Below are 18,224 nucleotides of genomic sequence, written 5' to 3' on the forward strand. Positions count from 1 at the left end.
GAGGAGGAGCAGGCCCAGGAAGGGTATCCTGCGCCAGCGGAGCAACCCCAGGGTAAGTATCAATTTTTCTTCGAAATTAAATGGTTCATTATATTTTCATTATTTTATTTAATTAGATGTGACATCTACGAAATAATTTTTTAATTTTTCTGTTACAGGTCAAGAGGAACTCCGCTGCTGTGCAGTGTTCAATTAGAATTAAAGTACCGAACGCCGATTACAGTGAAAATACGAACCGCAGCCGGTTCGTCGGTCGTTTCGGGAGTGCCGCTAGTTATCGGACGTTTCTTTTTGCGATTATCTTATTACGGGAGTGCGTTCGCGGGTGTCTAGTGCGCGGAAGGATGACTCGTCACGTCCCATCTGAGAGGAGGAACAGGCCCGGGAGGCATCATGCATCGGCGGAGCAACTTATAGGTAAATATAAATTTTTTCTCGTTCAGAAAATCTTAAAAAAAAAAAATTAAAGCCTTATCTTTACATTAATTTAAATAGCAACATGTCTACATTAATATGTTTTATTTTATGTTACAGCCACCGGCAGAATTCTCCAACTCCGCTGTATGCAGATTGGTAAGTCAGTAACTTGTTTTTCTTTTCAGGATTTTCTTTTTACAGCAGTGCCGAAAAAAAACGCGCGATAGTATTATTTAATTTTCGCGAGTAAAATCACGGTCGGGTTATTCGCGAGTGACTTGTGCGCGGAAGAATGGCTCGACACGTCCCATCTAAGAGAAGGAAGCAGGCTCGGGACGAGCATCCTACATCGGCGGAACATCTTTTAGGTGAGCATGAATTTTATTAAATAAAATCTTTATTGAAAAAAACTTTTACCTTTTTTTTCTGCAAAAAAAAAACCAACAACATTATTTTCATATACACTTCACTCTTTATTTTCCTTTGACTATAACTTGAACTCTTTATACACTCTCATAGCCTAAGTACGTGTAAATATAATTAACAGAAATTAACATATCGTAAAACTCAGTGTATCCCTATTCGTTTATAGATTTCGCTATTGTAATTTATGGAATGTTTACGCATTTGTCTATTCTCGCGATTACAATTCTTTGATGTTCACAGGCAGGAATGGCGATTTTTATTAAGTCTTACTGTCGCGCATCGCTTTTCAATTAAAAGATACGAGTTCTCGCACGATACGCATAAAACAATATATTGCACGCATAAAATTGTAAGAGTAATTTCACACACGAAAAGCCGATATCGATTGAAATGCGGTTACTTTCCATAAACGGCATTACTTAATTATTATCCCAGAATCTCAGAGCTATAATATATGTGATTCGACACGTAATATAAATCCTCTTTTAACGTGTGAATTAGCTTTTGATATGTTTGACAATAATATAAATCATGTCACCGACGAAAAATATACAATTGACCACAATTTTTCTTAGTACGCTTTCTGAAGATTAATATAAAACTTCAATTTGCATAGCAGAGAATTAAGAATTATTATTTAATGCACACACATGATCGTAAAAAGAACACATATAAATCTTGGTCAATCGGTCTTAGTTTTCCATGTTAAAAACAAATTTTTACTCTTGGAAAATCAGTAGTATAAATTAAGAAAATGTGTGTAACACGCGAAACGTTAAAAGAATTAAAAAGAATAAGATAATTATTAATATTTACATATAAATTTCGACTTTGCATGTTGAATTTCTTAACAATATATGTACATATAAATTTGAAAATTTACTTTAAGAGCAAACGTGTGTCTCAAAAAGCTAATTCATTCGAGTGCTATACACACAAATATAAATAATGTAAGGCAATAAATATATATTAGAGACATAAAATTTTTCGGTAATTCGCAAAGTACAAATAATTCGCAATTTGCACTATCGGTATATTAAGATATATCACACAAATTAATTAATAAAGATTTCGGAAACACACTCCTGCATGACCTTATACAGATTTACATTAGTGGAAGTCAGAAAACCGTTCTATTGCTACAAGTCATCCAATTTTCAGTTGTTAAGTTCATACAGGAATTCACTCTCGCTTTACAACGCTATGTAGTAATTATGCACAAATTAAAAAATTTCTTCGACAATCAGTAATGCCCACGTGAATATCATTACAACTCTTTGCTTTATCCATAAACACTGGGGCATACAACGATACAAGTAACTTAATGGATGAGGCATTTAAAAGAGTTCTTCAAGTTGTCAATTTCCTTAAACGGAATACATGTTTCATCGTATCAATGTACGGATTTAATGTACACAATATTGATATATGTACATAGTTCAAGGAACTTTTTTACGCAATGTACAAGTGATGTATAGATTCATAAAATATTCCATGTACATCAATTCCAATATGTATATATATATGTATATATACACACACATGTATGTATATATATATACGTTCTGTAGACTTGTGATGCATATAACATTTTAAAATTTTAGGCACATCGAGCACACAACAATGATATACGTACACAAAAAGCCTTAGTTATAAGAGCATGGTAACTTTTGTACATATATATTTTCCAATATAATTATTAATATACAAACTAAACGCAGCAGCAATTTTATGATTTAGCTAAATCATAACGCAGTAAAACTTGTATATATTATCGTATACATATTGATGTAATATCTATATATATATCATTGAGTAATTAACATTTTATAAAATATTTATTCTATTTCTTTAAATCTAAAAATATTTATAGATTTGATTACTGCAAATGTAGTAACATTAATATATATTTCAATATATTTGATGTTTGTACTACAAAGACATTTGAAAACTGATTCCTTTTAAAACTGATAGTGTGAGTTTCGTATAACAAATAATAACAATGTCTATTGAAAATTAATAATAAAGATTATTCATAACTATATTATATATTAATCAAAGTTATTTCATAACGATTCTTTATATTAAATTTTCGATTTTAATATTTTATAATTATTATATCTCTATAAGACGCTTTTTATATACTTTCATTGTTTTTTTTTTTTGTTTTATTCAATTATATAACTTTTATCATACGAATCTTCGTATCAATACGTTCACAGATTCACAAAAAATTTGCAATTTCTTGTCGCCATTCACGCTTTGTAATATAATTTTTTGTATATTTTATTTTGTATATGAGTTGAACAGTATAATTATTGTATCTGTAGTGATGTGTTTTTTCATCAGTGCAATAAAACAACCAAAGTGACATTAAGTTATTGTACTGATCATGTAGAAAATTATTAACTTCTATTTCAAGTAATATCAGGCAGTACGACAACACTTTTGGTCTTCAATATGTAGTACACAATGCGTTTATGGCGATAATATGCATCTTGTTCTATTGCAACAATAAACTTTATCATATTTTGTACGTTTTCTGTAAAAAATTCTGATTTCTTAAATCAGATTAGCGACTTCTAAAACATTTTATCTTAATCTCTCAATATATTTAAAAATTATTTTATTTTGACAATTATGCTCCGATAACTAAGGCAAAATTATGTACACATGTATAAACATGCTCCGTAGATTAAGAATCTACAAATATATAGATTTACTTATATATATATATGTATAGATCTTTATATATAGATTTTTTTTTAATATAATATATATAACACGATACAACGAATACTGTTAGGTGTATTTTAAGGCACTCGTGCGAATAAAATCTAAAAACATTTGAAACAAATAAAGAAAAACAAAGTCTAACTTTAATAACAATTCATAAACGTACACACCTAACTATTATATTTAGTTAAATTGGTCCAGAACCAGAATTAATGAAAACACTTTCACTCAGTGTTAAACCCCATACGATAAATTAGAAAATAGTTAAACAATCGCCGAATTAATCAATCGACCCTGTATTAATATGCTTGATTGTAGCCTCTTAACAATATTATTAAAACTCCGACTAAAGCCAGGAACTAGCGCTTTAAGGAATTGTTTCACCCTTCGCACACTTTTTCACACTTTAAACTGTACAATGCAAAGCTTCTCAGCTGCATCCAACACTATTGATTGGTATTCTTATAGTAAATACATTTCACACATACTGTGAACAGCTGAAAAGTCAAGTGCGAAACAGGTGAAAAGGGAGAATAAAACTATCACTGTAATATGTAAATCTGGGTTAACAGAGACTTTGGGGTTGATATATCAGCATCACTCTTTCCAGTGCTTGAACATCGCGCACATTACGAGATATAACGTTGTAGGTTCCATTTAGCCCGTTTACGCGAAAAAAAATAGGTTGTGTATGAGATTGGCCTTAACTCTTGCGCACTTCAATTCTTCTAACATTAATATCACGAGTTTTGGTTGAATAGATCTTCTGTGTTATGGCAATATAGGTACCCTTCAATATCTAGTAACGCTGGATGCAAATTCTCTTCACAATCTTTTTTTTCTTTTAACGCTTACCACAGCTTTTGCATTATTAACTACGATATGAGCTATGAGATATTGTTTATTCCGCGTAAAAAGTTTAATATATAAATATGATGATATTTTCACAATAAAAGTTTCTTTTTGCAAGGGTGTACATACATATACACACGTCCTTTTAAAATAACACCAATAAAATATTAAATAAAATATTAAAAATAACGTTTTATAAATAATAATTTTTAACAAACTTTTAACAAACAACAAAATAAAATTTTTCAATTATTATCAGTGGGTTTCACGACGACACATTGTAGAGTTATATCGACAAATCAATATACATATAAAAATTGTAAGTGATGTTATTAAAAACGTTTTATCGTGCAAGATAAATCGTTTTAATATCCCATAGCTCAGATTCTTTCATATTTATTTCTATATATAATATAGGAATGTTTCATTTCTGTCCTTGCATATTATCTCCGTTATCAGAGACGTAATTGTAACATAAGACATACTTTTCCTTTGCATAATTTTAACCGTACACATCACTTATTAACATAATGTTACCAGTGCACACACTTTTGCAAACTGGAATGACGAATTGTATACCCAGATGTACGCGTGTATATATAGATATATAAGTCTCTTTAAAATATAAATAAAAATTCACAGTGTGAGCACATTCACCAATTGAACATTACTCGTAAAACTTTGTACATTGAGAAGCAGATATGACGTTTGCTGCGGCGACGACGGTGAGCGTGCCATATCTGCCTTTCAGTGTGCAAGTGAAAGACCAAAGTCTCTTTTGAAAAGTATAAACAATCGAGTGTGTATTATATTTTTGTTAAAATCTTTGGCTAAAACATCTAATTGTGAGCTAGAAGTGTATCTCGGGTAACTCTTTGTTAATGATAACGCACATCGGTTGACTTAGCTAAAATCAGCAAATCTTTTAAAGCGTTCGTCATTTAGCAGTTAAAATTTCGATGCTGATGCCATTAACAGTAGCAACTGAATCACTTGCGATTCAGCTGCGATATAAAATATTCGCATTATCTTTTATTATGTCGCGGATAACGTTTATAGAAGATTGCACTGTAAGCCGTTATTATAATCACAGTAACTATAAATATATGTAATTCAAATAACTTACTCGCGATTATTTATTAACATCGTTTTCTTTTTTAGGGCTCTGCTGTGTGCGGTTGAAACACTTTGTGACATCCTAAAGATAAAAATAATGTTTATATATGCATTTATAAAAATCGCTCGTAATCAGTTAAATAAAAGGAAAGGGTAACGTACCTGTACCGCAATTTGTAACGGCGTTAATTCACCTACAGAACAATCATTTCGTACAACATGCGCCGGTACCAGTTTCGGGCAAGGCTTCCCCGTAAAGAGCGTGAATAATGCATGAATGCTTCTACGTTGCGTTAGTTCTATATGACGGTGTTGATATCCAGCCAAGTGCCGCCGATGTCGCGATGTTGTAGGGAACCACCTTTCGCACAGATTACAATATCGTCTGTGTTTTATCGTTGCCTGCGAAAAATGTAACTGATTAAAGTAAATTATCGAAACGAGCAAGAAGCATGAAAAAAAAAAGTCGCACAAAAAAAAAACGAGTAAATACTTTAATGTTACTATTTAAATAATTTTGTTCTCTTACCTTTTCGTGATAAGCTAATTGAGTTATGAGATCAACAATGGACATTTCGCTCTTTTTAGAAACGCTTTTCGTATTACTGTCAATTTTAATACTCGACGTTATAACTTCTTCGTCTTTTAGCTTAAATTCCGCTATATCGTCATTATCCTGAATCGTAATAACCGGCGGCGATCTGGAGTTCTCCCTGTCTAAATTCGTATTGAAATTTACATCGACCTCGGGTTCTAATATCGGCATGTTATCTTCTTTAGGCTTGACTTCCTTCGTCTTGTCCGTGTCGTTTTCGTAGCTGGTGGATCTCGATATCTTAGCAATCTTACAGGACGTGCGATTTTTGTCGTTTCGTTGTGAATCTTGTTGAAGAACATCGTTGCTTTCGCCCGTCTTTCTTTTCTCATTTAAATGCACGGTACAAGTTTCTTTCTCGTTCGACGTAACTTGATCAAGGTGTTTAAACAGTTTCAGAGATATCGTATTGCACTTGAGCAAGTCCTTCGCTGCCTTTTTCAAATCCGCTTCGTTTTCCTCGGGCGATCTTGATTTCTTTTTCGTAAAGGAACTTTTGCTTGGCTTGGAATGTTTTTTATCAGACTTCTCGGCATTAGATATATTCTCAGTTTCAGTCTTGTGTTTATTTGCCATGGGTGTGGAATCCTTCTGAGATGCAGTATCGTTATGACGGTTTTGAGAAGCATTATTGGAAGGCACCTCTACAAGACTGTTAATATTAAAACTCGAGCCCTGCTTCTTTTCGGCGGCTGTCTTTGGTCTCGCGCTGCTTTGTATATCGTATCTGGATTTCGAAAGGCACTTCTTCAAAGTCTCCTTAGCCGCTAAAACTTCTTTTATCAAGGAATCGTTGCAGCAGAAATTCTCTTTCGTGGAAAAGCCCGTAGCCTTGCAGCACGCCGCTTCCGAAGAGACTTCATCGGCGGATATTAACGTGCCGGTTTTCGATGCAGATCTGTCGTCGCTGATATCGATCTCCGTAACAGGTTTATCTCTTAGCGATTTTTTCTCACAAGAGGAAACCTCGGATTTGTCATAACGTTCTAATTTCGCGGTCTGGTTGCTGAACTCTTCGCGACGTGAATTGTAACAGGTAATAGGATCAAGCTTCGGCATAGGTACATCCAAAAAATCGATATTGCTGTTGTCTGTGATCTCGAGCTCCAATTCGAATTGCGTCGGAATTGCGTCCGCCGAGTACAGTTCCTCTGTGTCGCCATCCTCGAGCCTTTCAAGCTCGTGCGGTGAAGCGGGGAGAATCTCTATGGTCGACTGGCTGTCGTCTGAAGACTCGACTTTAATAACAGCACTGTTATCCACTTGAAAATTATCCGGTATACTCGCGGAGTCGTCCTTAAGCAAATTGGTATTATCCTGTAGAAAGGAATCGTTATCGATATCCATATCGGAGCTCAGACGTTCCTTCTTTATTACAATCTTACTGCTGTCTTCGATTAAGAAAGGATCTTCTTGCTCTTTTTTCTGCGTCTCTTGTAAGTTATCGTTTTCGGTCGAGTCGAATAATTTCACGAAACAAGTTTCCATTTTTGATACTGTTTTCAATTCTTTTAACGCGAGTTTGAAATTTGAGCTGCTTGAATGCTTAGGAGTATTGTTCTGGCCAAGCTTATCTGAAATTATGTCTTCGTCCGCTTTCACCGGTTCCTCGCAACCGATATCAAAACTATCAGTCTTGTCGCATTGAGAGGTGACTTTCTGCAAGCTAGATTTTTCAGACGACTGGTTGATTTCCTTATCAGAAGCCACGTCCGTCTCTAATCGTAAATTGTCACGAGATCTTGATCTACGTTTGTTATCCTTGTCGTCGTTTGATTTGTAACTTTTCAGCGCATTTTTCTTAGGCGTGGTACACGTTTTGGTATCCCTGGAATCTGTATCCAAGGATGAAAAATTCACGTCGAGCCTCGCAGCGTCATTAATTTTTCTACAGTCGTAATCAGACATTCGTCTCTGTTTAAATCTGGTCGGAAGTAGATTAGAGGTTGAATTCGATCTGGATAATCTGAAATCACTTTGTTTTCTTTGATTATTACCATCCTTGCGACTTGCAGATATTTTATCTATAGCTCGCAACGTAACGGAGGATAAAGTTAATTTTAAATCTTTCACCATATTATCTAAAATGCGGTACCTTTCTAGCTTTACCTCTGGTTGCCATTTGGCGCTTTTTGCGATGACATTCTTACAGCTTTTGCTCAGCTCACATTTAAATTCCGCGCTCGCTGACGTTCTCTTGATTATTACCTTGGGAATCTTCTCAGAGATGCAAACTATAGGATTTTTCTTCGTTTCGCATTCCGACGTGTTCGTTCGCATTGAATCGGAGGAACTACTGCGTCTCGTAGAATATTCTGTCTCGTCGCATTTCTTGTATTTTTTTACCGGCACTTCCGAATAGCTCGAGCTCTGCCTCTTCCGTGTGACTTCTGGAGACGACGACCTGTTCCTTTCCTGTCTTTTTAATTTTAATATAGGTATTTTTTCTTCGCACTTCCCCAAATCTCTTGACTCTTGTGAAATCGTATTGCAAGCCAAATTATCCGTAAGATCAGATCTCGAAGTACTTTTTATTTTCATCCTTGACAATTTTTTAACGTTTTTACGTTTAATGCAAATTTCTTCCTCGTCGTCGGCTCTTACTATTTTATTAGAATGCTTCTCGTCCAGTTTAATCTTCATCTTCGGAATTTTATTTCTATTTGGCTCTTGCAAGGAGTTTTCGGAATTGCTCTCGCATAAATCTTCGTTCGTAAGCGAAGTCCGATCCAGAATATTTGCTTGAATAGGAACTTCTTCGTGAACCGCCTCAATAGACGGCGTCCCCGGGCGAGACCTCGCGTTTCTGATAATCATCTTTGGTATCTTCGGCTGGCAGACTGACTTGTTGATTTTGCCATCCTGTGTAATGGAAGAGGAACTCACCTGCGTGACAAACTTAGAGCTGGTCTCGCTTTTCTTGATCACAAGTTTCGGGACCATTTTTGTATTAGCGTTGCAATCCGTTGCACGCAAATATGATATTTTCTCATAGCTACCGGAAAAGATTTGACTTCCGTCTTTGCTTTCGTCGTTGTTCGGCATTGCTTTGGAGTTCTTGATCGTTGCTGCCGATTCAGCTATCGATTCGGGCTCCTCGACGGTCTTGTTCTCAATTTCAGTAGCTACTTTCTCCGTTTGCGACTCTTTGGTATCTGAAATTCTCGAAAGAGACAGATGATCTAAAAGCGAATTATCCTGGAGTGAATTAACCGCGCCTACAAAATCGATCGACGACTCGTCCATGCTACACAAGCGGTTAACAGCATCTTCTTGAATTTGGCTAGTCTCCCATACCATCGGCACCATACTGTCATCCTCCGTGAAATCGTGCTCGGCCATCTGCGTCAATGTACATCTGTCCTCCGCATAAATTCCACAGTCGGAAGAATCCATGCACAGCAACTTGGAATCAAGTATGTCGCAATCCTTGGAATTTTCATTTGTTTCAGGTTCTTGACACTGCTTATCACCTTTGATGATGCTCTTGATAACGGTAAACTCCGATATATTTTGTTCGCGCTTCTCACATGTGAATAAATTGCACACGTTTTCTTCCGTTTGTAAATTCAAAGCAACGTCTGGCGTAGATGTTACTGCAGGACAAGCGTCAATTTCATCGTTTTCTTGATTTTCCGATGAGATTTCAGCTTTCCGTTCCTCGGCGTTCCGTTCATCGTTTTCCAGAATTTCCGATTGCTGCTCTTTGCCTTCTTCGTCGAGCGTTCGTTCTACTATTTCGATATCGGATGGTTTTTGCGAAACAGCAGGCTCGACTTCTTTAGATATTACAGAATCTTCTTTGTCTTTTTTATCTTGTTCATTTGTTTGATCAAAATTAATCTCTATTAGAATATTTGAGTCCGTTGCCGGCGTAGTTTCGTCAATATCTTTTTGATCAATCGGAACTGATAAAGCTTGACGTTCGATTTCTCGGTTTATGACAGAATTTGAATCATCTTTCGCCGAATCATTAATTTCATCATTTCGTTCATTCGAATTAAGTGCAGGCTCCTCTACGAATTCAGTTTCTGTATTTTTTGGCTCGTCAAATAAATCCTTGGATTCGATATTTAATTTAGGCGGACTGGCAGCTTTGGTAGAACTTTCATCACAGTTTTCTTTCGTATTTACGGTCTCGGCATCTAATTTATCGGCTTTCAAAAAATCTTCTTTTTCGATGCAACAAAGGCGCAAATCGTCTTCCACTGGATGTTTTTCTATTGAAGCTTCCTTATCTTCGATACAATTCGTAGAACATTGATTTTCTTTTTGATCGTTAATATTTTCGTCATTAATTTTAGGAGAGCACGATCGCGTTTGTTCGATCGTGCTGAATTCGTTCCCGTCAAACTGAGATTCTTGCATTTGCGTATGTTTATCGTTACTTTGCATACTCAACAATGGATTAAGTGTGCTTACTGGTTTATCATCATCTGCTGACGCATTGTTTTCATTATTGCATTCATTTTTTTGCTCGTTGCACAAACCGTCCGATGGTTCACATCGTGAATTATTATCTCGATATGAATGTAAATCGTCCATATAATTACACGTTGTGTGATGTAACGCTGGATCATTCGTCTCGTCACAATTCACCTTTTGACCGGCGTTGACTGAAGAATCTGGCTCTGAAGGTAGAAATGTAAAAGAATCTATTCGTTTCTCTGCGACAAATATCTCTCTAAAATTCAATTCTTTCTCGCTGTTTCTCCTGTCAATATGAGAAGAATACGATTTAATCGACTCCATCGTTTCTTCCCAATAAGTCGCCTTAGGTTCCAAAAATAAATTTGAATCGAACACGGAACTCTCGCTGTACCCTTTTTCGTACTCGAGATTATCTGCAAATATTTTCGTCTTGCAATGTTTAATACTGGGCTCGCTGTCAAGATTATACTGCTTCTCGATGAAATCCAGATCCACGATATTTTTTTTATTATTCTCCTTGCTTTCTTGACCGCTCTTGTTCGCGTACAATTTGTCAGCATCGTCGTTGAAAAATTCTAAATGCGACACGCCTCGAGCTTTTGCGTAATTAGCATTTTTGTGAGCGGCACTCTTATTCGGCGAATAATCCATAGGTTTCGCCGCAGGTTTAGTATCAACGGAGTCAATTTCCTTGTTTCTATCCTCTTCTTTTCTATCGCGATTTCTTTTGAATACCTTGCGAAATTTCGAAAGATGATTGTAATAATCATACGACGGGGATCTCCGAAACACTTCGCGGAAGTTACTGTAGCCGTCTTTTGTGCGAGCCTCCATAATCAGCTCGCGATACGTAAATCGAGGATTAGGGCTGTAAGTTATCTTTCCGTCTTTGGTGGTGTACACAGGAACTGTATTTAAATTTTCCAGCTCGTCCGCGCCGAAAAAATTCGGGTTCACGTAACCGCTGGTGGTTTCATAAAAGTCGAAACTGTTGAATCTACCGTCGTCCCTCTTCAGCTTCTTCCATCTGTCCGCGCGTTTGTCGTCTGTAATTGTACTTTCATTTGGAGCGACGTCAAAATGATTGTAATCGAAATGCACAGGATTATCATAATTCGTATCTTTCGAGCTGGGCTCGACCGTACCTGAGGAAGTCGACGGAATCGCGCTTAATCTGGACGTAGCGTCATCTCGAGAATTTCTCACGCCTTTGCACGTAGAAGCGACGGCTGTTTCCTGCTGTTCTTTCTTCTGCGTGCTTTTCGATCCCAGGCACAGCAAATTATCGGACGAAATTTTCAATTCTTCGCTGCAGAAGTTAGCGGCGGTCTTCCTGTCTGCCTCCTGATGTACGGCTCTTCTTCTGGCTGTGTCCTCGGACCTCGAAGCCTTTAAAACGCCCGACGTCAACTCAGATTCGGCGTCGACGTTATTCGAGGAAGTATCGTCTTGTAAGATGACATCGCTGCCGTGCGGTTCTGCGGAAGTACCAGAATATATAGAATTATTTTCATATTCATCGATTGACTCTTGTTTCGAATTTCGTCTCTTTTTCGGCACGAATATCTTGTTCGCGTCGTCTTTGCACGCGGCGGATTTAAATTTAATTTCCGCCTTGTGATCTTGAGTTTCATTGTACGTAGTTGTTTCGGCGGACGGCGATCGATCGTGTTTCTCGTTAACCCGCCGATCCGTCTTGTCGCAAATTATTTTCTTGTCGCATTGAATTTCCGTAATACTTGCTGAACTCGATCGGGTCCCGTTCGAAATCGTATTAGTTAAATGACCAATCGTTTCAGCGACGGCATTCTTGATGTTTTCGTGGAGCAGTTTCTCCGTTGTGTTCCGTTCCGTGCACGATACATTTATCTCAATTTTGATACCGTCGAGAGATCCGCTGTTCTTCGTCTCTTCCCTCAAGTGCGGCAATCCTTTCTGGTGGTCATCGTCCTTGAGCTTCAGATTAACGTTCGTAACTTGAATAGCAAAATCGGGATTTATATTTTTAGTCACAAATGTTTTCAAGATATTTGAACGCGTCTCTTCCGGTTCCTCGGGCTTGGATTTCGTTTCGTTTTTCTGACATAATTGATTATCGCCCGGCGACGCGGGCCTCGCGTAATCCGAAACCTTCGTATCTTTACTCTTATCAAGGGCCTCTCCAGCATTAAGAGACTTACGTTTGATTTTTCTGTATTCCTTCAGAAGCCGCATTCTCTCCCCGCTATCGACGATGCTAATATTTTCAATCACTCTCGGTTTATTAGACGCGTTATCGGATTCCTTCGAATTTTCGCCGGCGAATGATTTATCTTTATGCGTCGCCGCTTTCTGAATATATCTATTTTGATGGACGATAGTCTCGCTGCGCCTCTCCGTTGCATTCTCCGATAAACATCTTTTTTTGTGAGAAACCGCCTGGTCGAGAGAGACTGATTTTTTGCGATCCGCGAGCTTCGCGTCCCAGGAACTCTTCAAATCCTTTCCATCGATTCTAGTTGATCTGCTACTGCCGGCGCTCTTCTCTGACGAGGAGTCCTCCTTCGCGAACGACGCCTCAGAGTTCCTCAGCTTGTCACGGTCGAGATGTTTCGCGCTGTGCAATGCAGGCGAGTTTCTTTTAACAATTTGCGCGCAGACATCCTCCTCCCTGGAACTTTTCGCAATGGGGTCGTTTGTCGGTGACAAACTTCCTCTATTCGGTGCCTGATGAATTATTTCAGCCAACGCCCGTCTTTTTCCGGAACTGCTTACGTCATTTCGGGCGTCGAGCTCAATAGGGTCAAAATTATTCGTGACATTTTCGGTCACATTATCCGCTTTTGTCGATTCGTTATACCACAGCGCGCTTTTTTCGTCCGATTCTATTTGCGATTTTTTATGAGCATCCGAGTTTGCAGCTTGAGATTCATTAGCTCCGCGGTCACTTATATTTTTATAAGTCTGAGCTGACTTATTTGCTCCCGCTGACACGATCTTTAATTCATATTCGCTGGAGTTCAGAGTCATGCGCATGCCAGCAGGCTCAGCGGTTTCCGTTTCGTTGCCAAGTGGGAATAATTTCTCACCGTTGTTTACCGTAGCAGAAATATCATTAACATTCACTCGCTCTTTACTGTTTTTTACAGTCATCGCGGAGTCATTCTTATCAGTGTTCGCGGAAAATTCAAATGTATTAAGAATAGCATCGTGACCGAGCATGTCGTTATCGCCGTTGTTTTTGAAGTGATTCTCCGTTTGATATTCGTCTCCTAACGAATCGGTCGGCTTGTTCCTAACGTTCTCCTCGGCATTTAGATGATCGTAGGGCTCTCCTTTCGTTGGCGACTGCGTGAAACTAATCATGGGACTGTTCGGTATAATCTCGATCGGATTCGTCGATATCGTGAGATCTTCTTCAACGCGTTCCGACGACTCCTCGTTGTCGGAATGAATCGGCGTGTTTAATGTGGTAGAGATCGGAGTGCATTCGGACGTAGGAAGGTCCGGCAGACTTATATCATCTGGATTATGAGATTCTTCGCTCGCAAAGCTGCTCTGTTTTTTCAAGTTCGTGTCGCGAGCGGAGTCTTTCGTGGATACGGACAAGACGGGGATTCCTTGGTCGTTTGCCCGCGATGTTTGTGGTGTGTTCTCCGCTGCTTTAGATGAAGACAGGCCTTCCTCCTTGCTCTTACTCCCAAGATTAGCGTTGTAGTCGGTTGTGGTTGGCTCGGTCGCGTTATCAGCGTCGGCTTTCTTAAACTTGTTAGCCTCGAGAGTTATCGCGGCCACCTCGATCTCCGTCGCCTCCTGGAAGAATGGCACTCCGTCTTGCCTTTCCAGAGTCTCGGTGACTTGACCGTTCGTAACTTGCAAAATACTACCTATTTCCAGATTATCGACTATGTGTATCGTTGGCACCTCGTCGGGCCCGTTGCTTATGCACTGTATGATGTGACTTCCTGGCTGCACGATAGCTTCCTTCGCGATGTCTTTGCACGTCGCGTCCTTCGCGATCTCGATGTTCTCCCCGGACGAGTAAGATATCGTTAGACAGTCCTCCGCCGGCACCACGCCGATGTTGCTCTTCTCCTGGTTCTCGAACGTTATCACGCTCGGGGTGATCTCTTCCGGTTTGGAGACCTGCAGACTCTCTAAAGTTTTCGCCGAAAGATTCACGTTCTCGTAGCCGACAACCACCACCGGTGTCGAGTCGGTCAAAACGGCGTTCGATAAATTAGTACTCGCACCGTCCTCGTCTTCGGATTCATCCCAATTAGCGAGAAATTGTCGTACGTCGAGATCCGGCTTGTCGGCGAATTCTTTGGACATTTTCTGTTGTATAACTGCATCGCTCGCGTTCCCGGTCAGATTGTCAAAGTTCTCATTTCCTTTTTGAATCTCAAATTGATTTTGTTCGAGACTTTTTTGCGCGGGATATCGTTCTTGCTTCTGCATATTTTCTCCGCACAAAGCGACCGCATGGCCGTCATGCTGTTGCGAAACCAATTCCGGTTTCTGAACGTTGCGGTTTATCATTTCGGGGACAACGTCCTGCTTGCCTTGTTGTTTGTCCGAGCTGTCCACCGATGCTTGAGAATTTATCGCTTGCTGTACTTGAGGGAAACCTTCAGGCATATAATTTGAATTAATTAAAACACCGTTTTGATCGAATTGCAAGTTTATCGGTGGGATCGCGGAGGTATTGACGGTCGAAGTGGCGACGCACGGTGTCTGCTGCATCTGTCCCTGATATGTGACGGACTGTTGTAATTTTAATATTTCTCTATACCTATGAACACATTCCTTATACTTGGGATGCGATTGATATCCGGGTATCCTCGATAACTCTCTGAGATGATTCTCCATCGAGAATTTCTGCATCACTATTTTCTGCTGGTACATCAGATATCGCGAGTGCGAGGATGTATGCATGTTCGCAGCATTCGTTTGCATTCTGTTCACCATAGATGCATTGTCGGTGGTTTCCTGATACTCGTGCGTAGCGTCGGTCGGTAGGTTCCTCTGATATTGCGAATTAAAGTAAGTATTCGGCGCGGATGGCATCATACTCGGATTCGGAACGTTCGTGGACGGCATGTTGGTCGGCATCATCACGTTGCTGGTCTGATACGGCACTTGCTTGTTATACTTTTGTTGAGGCATCGCAAAAGTCTGCTCCGGATGTTTAACCATCCCTTGATTCGCTACGTTCATGCCGCTCATCTTAGAATACTCTTTCACGTTGTAGGAATACTTTTGGTACTCTCCCGTGTAATTATAATTTTGCATGGGATAGCTCTGTAACATGCCCGAGGTAGGTGGATAACTGCGGGAGAGCATGCGGTCCTTACGATACTTGAAATCGGGAAAGTTCCTCCGGTGATCCGTACTGGGCCCGTTAGACGGTGGCACCATAGGCGGCAACATCTCCTTGCCGTCGAAATTATCCTTCCTGAAATTATATTCATTTCCGAATCGTCGGGCATCCGTTTGATATCCGGACGGGCGAATGTTGTCCCTGTAAGCCGCGTTGTTCTGATAAGAATACTTTTCCCACTGCTGGTAGCTTATGTTAGGATCTGGATTGCAGCACATTCCCTTGCAGGGGACGAAGGACGACGGAGGACCCGTCCTGTTAGCGGCGTGTGAATTCACGTTGGTGTTTCGTGGCCCTATCGGCGCATGCGACGCATTCATGTTCATCACGTTTGGTCCATTTAGATGCGAGATAGGTCCGTTTAAAGGCACCTGATTACTCCTATAGCCAAGCTCCTCGTTTATGCCGCTTATCGCGGCATTCCTCGGGTCCATGGGACCACTCAGATTTTCCACCATGGGATTTCTCGTATTCGAAGGTCCATAGTGGCCAATGCAATTCTGCATTTGTACCATCGACGCCAGGGGATTGTTATCGGCGGCATTGTGGCCGTGTGAGATGTTGCTCGACAGATGCGGTTGAAAGTGTCTCGGATTGAAGCTGGGATCGCTTTGATGTTTGTCGAGCCCCTCCGAGCTGAGGTTTAGGCCGTTCAACTGCGTCGGGCAGGTTGGATTAATACTGGAGATAAACGACAAGTGTCCCGAATTGACATTTTGAGTTGTCGATGTTCCATCGTTTATTCCTGATTGCGAAGGATTATATTGATGCCAATCTGGCATATTTCCATTGTAGTTCATTGTACATTGTTTTGCTATTATTTTGCTGTGGTTACATCACTCTCCTTGTTCACAGTAATTTCTCCAAGTATTAAGAGCAGGAGGCTACCTGCAGAAAAAAATTTTAATTACTCGCAATGCAATTACAAAAAAAAAAAAAAAACTTTATTACTGCAAGTGCCTGTTTGATATCATAAATATTAACATTTCTGGTCATCCGCGTGTTAAACAGAAAATTATTTACAAAAATAAGCATGCATATTTAACATTCTTCTATCCTTCCATTATAATTTACATTAATAAGAATAATGATTACTCGAATGAATAATTAAGCGGCTTGAATTTAGGATGCATGAATTCCGAACGTAAAGGTCAAGATGACGATTTCTAAAATGCGAGGTGTACGTTATTTCGCCGCAATCGAAAACGCTAGGTCGCAAGCGAGCGAAAATCCGCGTATTTTACTTTCAATTTTAATCAGACGTACAAGCGCGACGTGCGCCAACGTATGTACGCTGTTCGAGAAAATCGAGGCGAGTCGAAAAGTATAGTTTACAGTCACAAATGCGTTGCCCGAGTTACGTGAAGGGCTTGCGACGAGGTGTTACCCGTCGTCTCGGCGATTGGCAGCCGCGGGTATGACCTAGATACCTCTCTTGACATCCTCGGCAAACAAAACCACGCATACGCACGTACACACATGCGCCTCGCGGCGAGCATGGCTGAACGTGTGTCGCCGTCGGAATGCAAATGCCGAATGTATTTCGATGAGCAGGCCACGCAGGAAAAAAAAAAGGAAAAAAAAAAAAGAAAAAATCGGAACCGGACGTCTCGAGAGCGCTTAGTTAGTCGCGGCCCGTAGTCGGTTAAAACGCGAGATCAGATCCGCGCGCCCCAGCGCGCACTAACAGGTGACACCATATTCACCGAGGTTGTAGCCATTGTTGGCACCCTACTACGATCCGCGGTCCCCGTGTTTACGTTCGGCTTGACGGCCGCGATTAGCGTCATGGAACGCCGCGCGCGTTGCGCGATTCGCGCCGCGAGTATCCGCCGCCGAAAGTTTGAAGGAAAACTCGCACCTTGTCGCACACGGGAGGCCACGGGGGCCTTGAAGGTAATACGACTGATACACGCACACGCGCGCACGTACACACACACACCGCGGGACAGCCGCGGTGAATTACAGCGTCGTCGATCACGCTGGACGCGCGCGTTTGCGGCGACGGCGACGGCACCGACGGCGACGGCGACGCGCGGCTCTTAACGTCGGGATTAGGCACAGGTGACCGCGGCTTGAGAAGCCAAAACTCACGCTCCGAAACCTACCTGCACATTAATATCACTCACTACACGCTCGCCATATTGGACACGACTGCTTGCGGAAGAAACAGAAGAGGAAAAACAGGTACGCGCGCCCTCTGCGAAGAGAAGCTCGCACTGTGCCGGACGCTTCCGTCCGTGTGCAGGGCGTACGTGTGCGTGCGTACGCACATACCGCGCATATCTG

General features: G+C 40.3%; 1 protein-coding gene across 3 annotated transcripts; it reads right to left on the minus strand.

Moving 5' to 3' along the window:
* Positions 1-866: 866 nt before the first annotated feature.
* LOC139102337 (titin homolog) lies at positions 867-18,145 on the minus strand. Of its 3 annotated transcripts, none has more exons than XM_070656173.1 (4): positions 18,040-18,145; positions 6,077-16,819; positions 5,710-5,949; positions 867-5,629 (listed from the first exon to the last, which is right to left on the minus strand). In XM_070656173.1, the coding sequence occupies exons 2-4, from the start codon at positions 16,733-16,735 to the stop codon at positions 5,564-5,566; spliced, it is 10,965 nt and encodes a 3,654-aa protein (XP_070512274.1). In that variant the 5' UTR covers positions 16,736-16,819; positions 18,040-18,145; the 3' UTR covers positions 867-5,563. The 3 variants fall into 3 exon arrangements, with proteins under 3 accessions (XP_070512274.1, XP_070512276.1, XP_070512275.1); XM_070656175.1 differs by lacking the exon at positions 18,040-18,145 and adding an exon at positions 17,797-17,962 and having other exon boundaries at positions 6,077-16,823; XM_070656174.1 differs by lacking the exon at positions 18,040-18,145 and adding an exon at positions 17,366-17,780 and having other exon boundaries at positions 6,077-16,823.
* Between the last annotated feature and the right edge of the window lie 79 nt (positions 18,146-18,224).

The sequence above is a fragment of the Cardiocondyla obscurior genome, linkage group LG04, assembly GCF_019399895.1.
Source record: "Cardiocondyla obscurior isolate alpha-2009 linkage group LG04, Cobs3.1, whole genome shotgun sequence".
In the NCBI taxonomy this organism is placed as follows: Eukaryota; Metazoa; Arthropoda; class Insecta; order Hymenoptera; family Formicidae; genus Cardiocondyla; species Cardiocondyla obscurior.

Excerpts from the sequence above, each read along its gene's own strand:
- LOC139102337 (XM_070656173.1), bottom strand. The coding sequence starts at position 16,735 with ATGAACTACAATGGAAATATGCCAGATTGGCATCAATATAATCCTTCG. Across the intron at positions 5,950-6,076 it reads AATTAGCTTATCACGAAAAG|GCAACGATAAAACACAGACG; the intron begins GTAAGAGAACAA and ends CATTTTTCGCAG. Across the intron at positions 5,630-5,709 it reads CGTTACAAATTGCGGTACAG|GATGTCACAAAGTGTTTCAA; the intron begins GTACGTTACCCT and ends TTTTATCTTTAG.